This window comes from Athene noctua, chromosome 6 (assembly GCF_965140245.1).
Source record: "Athene noctua chromosome 6, bAthNoc1.hap1.1, whole genome shotgun sequence".
In the NCBI taxonomy this organism is placed as follows: Eukaryota; Metazoa; Chordata; class Aves; order Strigiformes; family Strigidae; genus Athene; species Athene noctua.
In genome coordinates this window covers 45228633-45238269 of record NC_134042.1, presented here as the reverse complement: position 1 = coordinate 45238269, position 9637 = coordinate 45228633, and the positions used below count along the sequence as shown (strand labels likewise).

General features: G+C 42.5%; 1 protein-coding gene across 2 annotated transcripts in view; it reads left to right on the top strand.

The window, feature by feature from the left end:
- The first annotated feature begins 40 nt into the window (after positions 1–40).
- Positions 41–9637, top strand: part of PPP2R5E (protein phosphatase 2 regulatory subunit B'epsilon) — an 84310-nt gene continuing 74713 nt past the window's right edge. The window contains exons 1-2 of one of the 2 annotated variants that reach the window (XM_074908846.1): positions 41–707; positions 3535–3695. In XM_074908846.1, the coding sequence (XP_074764947.1) occupies positions 3539–3695 (157 nt within the window). In that variant the 5' untranslated portion in view covers positions 41–707; positions 3535–3538. Of the gene's footprint in view, positions 708–3531; positions 3696–9637 lie in introns of both variants that reach the window. The other variant, XM_074908845.1, reaches the window with a different exon arrangement.

The following is a 9637-nucleotide window of genomic DNA, read 5'->3' as shown; positions in this document are numbered from 1 at the left end:
CGTCCCGGCGACGGGCTCCAGTGGGCGGGCGCGGGGGGCGGGCCGCGGGGCGGGGGGCGGCGGCAGCACGCTCGGTTGTGAGTGAGTGAGTGAGTGTGTGTGAGTGAGTGCCATGGCCGGAGCCCGCTGAGAGTGACAATAGGAGCGAGCCGGAGCGCGACCCCAACGCCCACCGGGACGCCCCCTCTCACCTGAGCCAGCCGCCGGCGGAAGAGGCCTCCCCTCCCCTCGCCGCGCCGCCGCGCCGCCCGCCCGGCCTGCCCCCCCCACCCCCCCCTCCACGGCCGCCCGCACCGCGCCCGCCGCTCCCCCTCGGCTCGGCCCGCACTCGGCTCCCCTCGCGCCCCCCCCTCCCCCCCCCGCCCGCCTCCTCAGGGCCCCTCCGCCGGGCTCCGCCGGGAATGTGAGTGAGGCAGCAGCCATCGCAGGCAGGGGGCCGCGCCGAGTGCATGGGACTGAGCGGAGCCCGAGCAGCCGCCCGCTCCTGAACCCGCCGCCAACGCCGCCCTGCGCTGGGGAGGCCGCCAACGCCGCCGAGGCCTACAGGCTCCTGCGCCGCCGCTGCCGCCGCCGCCGCGGCAGGGACCGAGCCCGGCGCGTACCACCCTCGGGCCGCCGCCGCCAGGCATCGGCCGCGCTCCGCCAAGCCCGGCTCACGCCGCCGCCGCCTCCCTCCCGTCTCCAGCTTCTCTACCAGGAGGGTCAAGGTAACTCCATCCCTCCGTCCCTCCGCGCCGGCCGGCGGGGGAGCGGCGAGGCGGCGGCGGTGCGGGGAGGAGGCGCGGGCGGGCCGAGGCGGGAGGGGGGGGGGGGGGGGGCCGGGCCGGGCGGCGGTGAGGAGGCGCGGGGGGCTGCGGGGAGGACATGTTCCAGCTGCGGTGCTCCGCGGCTCCCTTCTGGAAATGACAGCGATAGCAGCAGGCGGGAGGCAGCTAATTACACCTCTGCTTCCCCGGGCGCGGAGCGAGCCTCTGGCTCCCTTCCCCGGTGATATCCGTCGGTATTTTTACGTCCACCCGCCTCTCCGGGCATTACACCCCCCTCCTCCCCCCTCCCCCCGGAGACCAGCAGATCTGATGTGCGTGGCTTCGTATTTACAAAAATACTTCGAGAATAGAATAAGATCCCCTGATGAAAGAAACAAGAAGCAGTGGCTGGGTTTGCAGCTTTCCCACTTGCACACAATAAATAATCTCGGGCTTTCCCCCCCACCCCCCCCCACTGTTCGTCGAAACAGTGTGTTTCACTGTGATAGTGTATTCAGGGGAGCAAATGTTCATTTGGAGAGATGAAAAAAAGATCAGTGTTTACTGTAAGGTTGTTAGGCTGGATGTAGTCTTGTTGAATTAGAATTAGATTTTAATAATTTATAAAGCAGGTTAGGGAAACTGTTACTAAATTTACAGCAGAGAAGTGTCAGTAAAGCTTCTCGCTGACACAATGATCCTGCAGTTTAAGTGATCTTTTAGTCCCTGCCCATTATTGTTATTTTTTTTTAATTTGTTGGTAATTGAATTTTGAGAGAGTGTGCAAACATTTCTGCAGAAATGGTTACACTTTAATGATGCATGTGATGAGGAGGTGAATCTGATGAGATGAAACAGGGCCAACCAATTCAGGTTTTAAGAATATTTTTTTTTCTGATAGTTCCAGAATTTGGTTTATGTAACAGATAACTTTATGTTTGTATGTTTTTTTGGCGGACTGTTGAAATCTTAGAAGTGGATTGCTGAAGTACAGGCCATTCTATTTCAGTTTATCTGACTTCTTTATTTATTAATCTCGACTGGGGTCTGAATGCCCTGGTGATGGTGGCATTTTTCCCCCCAGCCCACCCCCCCAGATGATAAACAAGACCGGTTTAAGGTACAGGTTCATGTTGCTGATAGTGTATTATATTTAGAAAGCATAAGTTGGTAGTGAAAGAATACCTCAGGAGAAATCAAAAAGATGGAATAAGGTTTTTTCATGGTTGTAATGCCATCTGCACAGTTCAGCTTCTGGGTGCTGCACATGCTTCCTCGAAGAAGCTATGGAGTTTATACTTCCATTTTTGATAGATTTAGTGCAAGCGATGTAATTTTGCATTAAATAGTTCTTACCTTTTGGAACTTGTTTACACTGTTGCAATAAATCATACTTTCTAAAGCCTTTCTTATGGAAGGCAAACCCAAATAAGGTCTGTTTCAATGGATTTAGTAATTTATGAAGCATATGAGTAACCAAATATTTTAATAAAATAAGTACTCGAAAGTGTTCTCTATATTGTGGCATCAACTTCTTTTAGCATACGAGTCACTTCGGTAATTGAAGTCAACAGACATTGAGGATGAGTAATGCTTTCCAAGGACATGTTCTAAGACCCTGATCCTGCAAATGCTTATGCCGATGCTTAACTTTGCACGAGTGTGTAGCCTTACTGAAATCAACATTGCTGCTCTTGTTAATGATCCTGTTATTAATGCAGATAGTGCTGTTGATTTCAGTAGAGGTGCACATGCTGGTGAAGTTAACTGTACACAGAGCCGCTTGAAATGTGTAGGCCTAAATTCCTCCTATCTCGTTTCCCTTAAGTATTACTCACGTATTTCACCAAGATGTGATGGGCCTTTTTAACAGACAGGACAAGACTGGGAAATACAATAATTGGGTGGATTAATTCACTGTTTAAATGTTTCCTTTTCGTATTTCTTAGTCGTGTGGAATCAGCTACAGGAGTACTACCAAGGCATGTTTTATAGGAAGAAGCAATGCTTATTTCTTAGACCAGCCGATACAGTTGGGAAACAAACAAACTTCTGCTCACAGAAACCTTTTTTGGCTCTCTGCCTCTCCCTGCAAACCTTGTCTGGCTTATGCCCTTAGTTATGTCTACCACACTGCTATTCTTATAGAAATGCAGAATGTGGAATAACTGTGTGTAAAAGGTAATCACAGAAGAATAACTGAGTATTTCTAAAATGGAGAATAAAGAAGTAATATGTAAAATTTGTCAGTGTTAGTGAAATTGTGAAGCATAGCAGTATTTTTTGCTATACTTAAATTTCTATAAAATCTTGTAAGTAGGTGTGGCAAATAAACTGAATTTTTCTTCTGTCCTATTTTTTTTTTTGTCTTATGCATATTGATGACTTTAATACCAAAAAAACATTTCTACCTTTTTGTCTACCCATTCTTTAGCATGCATGATCCCTTGCAGAATGAGTTGAAATTACTTTGTCCCAAAGAATTAAGGCTACAGTCCTGTATAAAGTCTACAGGTGTATGAAGTTCTATTGATGTAATGGTGCCAGCATTAGGTTTGAATTTCTCCTGTTGCAGGTTTTTTGGCAAATGGGAGACACAGATAAAAGAGTGAGAGGAATTATCACACTGTTCCATTAAGTTTATTCCATACAATTTATATGTATGTTGGTGGGTTAGCTCTCTTAACAGTCTATCTGGGTGAGTTGTCAGCAGGACAGTGGTGCAGAAAGATTTTTGGAAAATTTAGGTTAGTCTTTACCACTTCTAACATTTGTTTTCCTTCAGTAGGGATATGTCCTCAGCACCAACTACTCCTCCATCAGTGGATAAAGTAGACGGATTTTCTCGGAAGTCCGTCAGAAAAGCCAGACAGAAGAGGTCACAAAGCTCCTCCCAGTTTAGGTCTCAGGGCAAGCCTATCGAGTTAACTCCCCTGCCTCTGCTAAAAGGTAAGATCAAGAATGATTTTTAGTAAATAAAACAATTTTACTCTACAGCTAACTTCTAAACTCAAAGTATTCTATTGCCAGAAATTGCAGGGAAATTTTGCCAGCAATGAGAAATGTTTCATGCCAGAAATATATGTATTTAAGCTCTACAAAATATTTTATCTGTGACTTGAGGGTGTGGCAATTGTTTGGAATACTTTTCAAAGTTTTTAATGCTAATGTTAACCCGAAGCATGACTTGAATTGTCAAGGCACTCAGGCTGTGTGTGAGTATTTTAGTTAGTAAATCCTCAACAGTTGATGTAAATGAACCATAGTTTTGGTAAAGGTAAATTGACTTGTGAGCAGAGGGAAACTGTTTTTTAGTATCTTTCCTTGATAAGTGGGCCTGCAGCCTGTGACAGTGGTGCCCACAGGCATATTATGAATGTCCTACAGCAAGGTATTAGTGGGGAGATGGGACCCCCTCTCATACCATTTGTGAATGGGTAGCTCCCAGCTCCTGGCTGCTGCTGGGTATTGAAATCGAAAGGTCCCGTGAGCTGCAGCCTCTCGAGAGGGAAGATGCTGCCAATCAGGTCTTGGGCAAGACACTACTGTTTGGAGAGCCTGCATATCCCAGCTCCGGTTGAGTTTCTGCTGGCAGATTTAACCTCTAATTTGGGAAAGAAAATTATGATCCAGCATACTACTCTTGAAAGGATGCCAATATCTCTGTAATATCTTGAATGCTTCTCTTAAATCCCAGTTGTCACTGAATTTCAGTACAAATCCAGGGGCCAAAAGCACCTCTCAGAATTATGTCTGTTTGGTGAGGAAGGGGGAATTGCCTTTCAGAATTGCCTTTCCACTGAATTCTCAAATTACTTATTTAGTTTTGTGGACTGTTTTAATTGCTGTTCTTTTCTGCTATGAGTACTGTTGTACTGCTGTACTTTTCTGCTAGGAGAAAATAAGCATGGTTGGTGTTGATAATTCTGGAAAACAGCAAGATTAATAGGTTTAATATTATGTCTGTCCCGTTTTTGCTTTGTGGGTGAGTGTATTAGTTTCTCTACCTGTTTGGCAAATTTGATAGAGTACTGAAATTCGTAATAAATATGTAATTGCACTTTGGTTTAGGTCTTAACCCCAAATCTTCATGAGAAGAGAGAAGCTTCAAAAAAACCTCCCCAAACCAACCCCCCCCAAAAAACTCACGCCTTAATGTGTGTCTTTTAATTTAGTTAAAAGTTAGATTCTATGGAGTTGTCATTAAGATATTTGGGGCTTCTTTCTGTGGGATACCTGAAAATGCACAAATGGCCATACGGGGTCAAAAGAAAGGTCCATCTCGGCTCACTGCATTGTGCCTGACCGTGAATGACTTGGAAGCATAGAGGAGAGTAGAAGAGCGAGAGGCCTGGAGTGATGCTGTACCAGAAAGTTCCCCCCCTTCAGCATTTCTCAATGTTAGTCTCTTAGTGTCTGTTGGTGCCAGTGGATTTGACTTTGTAGTCTGCAGTGAGTAGTATTTTATGAAATTTTCTCGTTGTTTTGTGACAATATGATAACAAAGCAAACGCTTCTTTAAAATAATTTTACAGTTCAGTTTTATACTTTTGCAGGTTGTTTTTGTTGCGTGGGTCATTTCCTTTGAATATACTAGTTGCTACACTTCAGAAGGTGAATAGAGTTTATCCTTTGATTTAAATGTCTAGATTACTGGAAAACATTAAGATTTGTATAAATGAAGAAATTGATGTTACAATTATTCCATTATATCGTGTAGTCCCATTCGGGGAATAAACTAGGGATGTGCACAAGCATTAAAAAATGTTGCTTTGTCTGAGGACCTGGCTGTGCAGAAACATAGGCATATGCAGGTGCTTAATTTGACTACTGCTAGTCCCATGGATTGAGATATAAAACTATAATAAGATAAAACAAACAGATGGGGAGCAGAGAGTGTTGGTGAGACATTTATGATTAGTGTCATAATGAGTTACAGTGGTCCAGCTTCAAATTAAGAATCTGATCCTGTGAGTTAGTTTTCCCTCTTTGACTTAATGCGGATTCCCAGAGGCACAGGGATCTACCTGTGCAGATTAATTTGCAGGATTTGGGCCTAACAATCTATGTGGAACAGCAGTGGTATTGGTCCCTGCTGAAGCAACACTGGCAGTTAAAAATCATGCTACTGTTTGGAAATATTCTTGACCTACATTAATATTTGTAACATTCAGGCTTATTAAACCTAAAAGAAGTTAGGAAACAATTTTCTCCTGCATTTTTCGTACTTTTCTTGGCCAATTGCCTGAAAGTCCTAATTTTTTAAACTCTTAGATTTACACTTATCTTCAAACAAATGACTAGTCCTATTACTTCAAGTGAGTAACCATATGATTTTCAATTTTATCTTTATTGTTTGTCTTTCAAACCAAAACAGAGAAGAGATTTCAGCAAAATAGTTTTTTGTAGTCTCAGAAAAATGAACCAGTTTGGGGATCTACAGTTGCTAAGTTTAAATAAACTTCTTGTTTTGGGTAAATTTCAAGTTTAATTAAACCTTATCAGAAATATTTCAGTACAGGACATTTTTAGAGGACAGACCTTGACTGCAACATTAGACATATTTCATACTCATGATGGAGGGGCTTTGCTGACAAAAACATATGCTACCTATGCTACCTTTTTTCTTTTTTTTTTTTTAATAAATATATTGCATATTGACATTTGCAGACTGCCTTCTCTTAAACAGCACTTTTATGGACTTCAGTGTCTTTGATTACAAGAATCATGTATGCAGAAAACTAGATAAATGCTTAGTCCATTCTTTGCAAGTTTTTAAACTATGCCTGTCACCATAATGATTTGAACACCTTCCAGTAGTGTATTAAGTGACGTGACTACACATCTGTCACATCTTATCTGCTCTCATTCCTTTCCCTAGGGGCAGAGGCACATATAGTGAAATGGCTTGTTTTGGTAGTGTTTTAATGCAGTCTGTTGCCTTCTGTGAACATACATGCCTGTATTGCAAAAACAGATAGATAAGTCAGCGTTGTTGTTGTTCATTTGGTAATAAAAATGTTTCAGGCAAGAACAGTAGAAGAGACAGTATGTCTTGATGCTGTGTACAACTCTGACAGATAACCTGCTATTTAGGAAATGTAGTAAGAAGAATTGGAATTTTCAGTGTTGCTTATTCCAGCAAAAAAAAGTATAGAGAAATTAAGTTGTTATTGTTGCATTTATTTATTTATTAAAAGATGTGTGTATGTTTGTATATTTTTGTAAACAATCATTTAATGTATTAAGAAAAATCAGATGTGCCCTCTGAGGATGCTCTGTTGGGCTGAGTTTAGGCTTTCAGAAGTCACAAACCAAAAAGCTGCTCTGTTACCCTACACTAAACTTTTCTGATACTTTAGTTATATTTTTATTTATTGCGTTGTAACTAAATCTGATTTGGAGTTACTTTTTTTTAATATGATTGATGTCCAGTATAACACTTTGAAACCAGCCTTTTCTCCTTTGTTTCAAGTGTAGAGGAATGGGATGAGAAGCACAGATAGGAGTTGGTAGAATTGTCCTGAATTTTCAAAGTGTGTACTCTTACATATGTTTCAGTCTCACATGCGTTTTTAAATGTTTGCATGCTCTTGCTTGGGGTATCTTGCAGTAGTATATTATGGCTTTTGATTTTGGCTTTACTTTTAGAGAGGCTATTGGTATTATCAAGGCTGGCCCATCCCTTAGATAACTGGTTTGTGATAGAGCAGTCAGGGTGAAGGGCCCTTTTCTGAGAATGAGTACTTCCATCTCTGTGCCTTAGTCTAACCCAGCCCAGGTTTGTTAACCAAGTTTGTGGCATGTCTCACATCATGCTTATTCTGTAGAGGAAGACAGTATTGTGTGTGCATTGGATAGGAGTATTATTTATTGGAGGGTTATTTTACTTTCATTTTGTATAGATATTCTTTTTACTTAGAAGTCTCTAGAGGTAGATTGGTAGGAGTGCAGTGTTAGAAATCAATTGGTTGAAAAAAAGTATATTGTACTACATGTGAAAACTAAGGAATTTCAGTATTACTTGTAAAAGGGGAAGGGGGAGTTAATTTGTGTTTCTGCCAGTATCTGTAATGGTAGGGGAGTGTCCAGAGGATGGAGACATACCTACAGGTGACTAAAAAGATTGTATGCCTTATGAATACATGTTTAGCATCTTGAGAAACTGGACAGAAAGCTTGCATGTAATTCACATTATTCTTCCCATCCCCCTCACCCTCATTAAAAATACATAAGTTAGGTAAAGCAAACCATCCAAAAGTAAGACTGTTAATGTATCCCATTTTTGTAATATCAAAGTATGCCTACTTTTTCCTATCATTCTCCCACATATTCCATGATCCAATGATCTAATATAATTAGTGTAGCTTACTTTCAGGTTTTCTAAAACTACTGTATATTTTTGTTGAAAACAGCTCAAAGTATGGTTTTTATTTTTAGATAATTTTTCTTCCTTAAAATAGGCACTCAAAACAGAAGTTCTCTGTCAACAATACCAATTGCTTTGCTACCTCAATATTATGAAATTTATTGAGCTTCTAATACATTTATCAGATAGTTTCCATGGCATTAAAGAATTGCTGTAGTGGCAACAAAAGAGCATTGCGTACTCAAAAAGGGAAAATCTCTTTTCACTTGCTGTTTGCTTTTGATCATTATAATATTTCCCTATAGTTGAGATTTTATTATAAGCTTTTTTTATGAATCCTATCTATAGGTCAAATGCTGAAGTTCCTAAATAGTGAAAAATCCTACCAACTCCAAAAGACTCAAGAAGTGAGAACTGCAAGATTTGTACCTTCTTTTTCAAATACAAATACTTTTGATTTTTTTTTTAAAATTTCCTTTATCATAAAAAAAGTCTGGCTTTTTCAGACTTAGAGATACTGCCTTCAGAACTGTACATATGGGAAATAGTTATGATTTGAGTTGTAGAAGAAGAAAGATATAGCTTCTGTTTTTCTGTTGACTTCCATGGGGGTTGTCTGCTTGTCTTTTCTGTGCTACTCTTCATTTGTGAAATTTGGAAGGCTCTACAGATACCAGTGAACTGTTAATAATATACCTAAGCTAAATACTTTTTCCTCTCATAAACAGGAATTCAGGGTCATAGTGGTTATGACTTTTCAAAATAAAATTTTGCTTTATTTCCATAATTGGAAATAGATCCCAGGACTCTTAATTCATTGTGTGTAAAAAACGCTGGAACTTGGTATGTAATCAGTGGTGAATCAAGAATCAATCCTAGAAGTACTGTTAGGAATTTTGTGCCTATATTTGCAGATGACACCAAGTTGGGTGGGAGCGTTGATCTGCTCGAGGGTAGGGAGGCTCTGCAGAGAGGCCTGGACAGGCTGGAGCCATGGGCTGAGGCCAACTGGGGGAGTTTCAATAAGGGCAAATGCCGGGGGCTGCCCTTGGGCCACAACAACCCCCAGCAGTGCTACAGGCCTGGGGAGGAGTGGCTGGAGAGCTGCCAGTCAGAGAGGGACCTGGGGGTGTTGATTGACAGCCGGCTGGACAGGAGCCAGCAGTGTGCCCAGGTGGCCAAGAAGGCCAATGGCATCCTGGCTTGTGTCAGCAATAGCGTGGCCAGCAGGGACAGGGAAGGGATAAAAGTGCTCACAGGCACTGGTGAGGCCGCACCTCGATGACTGTGTTCAGTTTTGGGCCCCTCACCCCAAAAAGGCCATTGAATGACTCGAGCGTGTCCAGAGAAGGGCAACGGAGCTGGTGCAGGGTCTGGAGCACAGGTCTGCTGGGGAGCGGCTGGGGGAACTGGGGGGGTTTAGTCTGGAGAAGAGGAGGCTGAGGGGAGACCTCCTGACCCTCTGCAGCTCCCTGAAAGGAGGGTGCAGAGAGCTGGGGATGAGCCTCTTTAACCAAGTAAT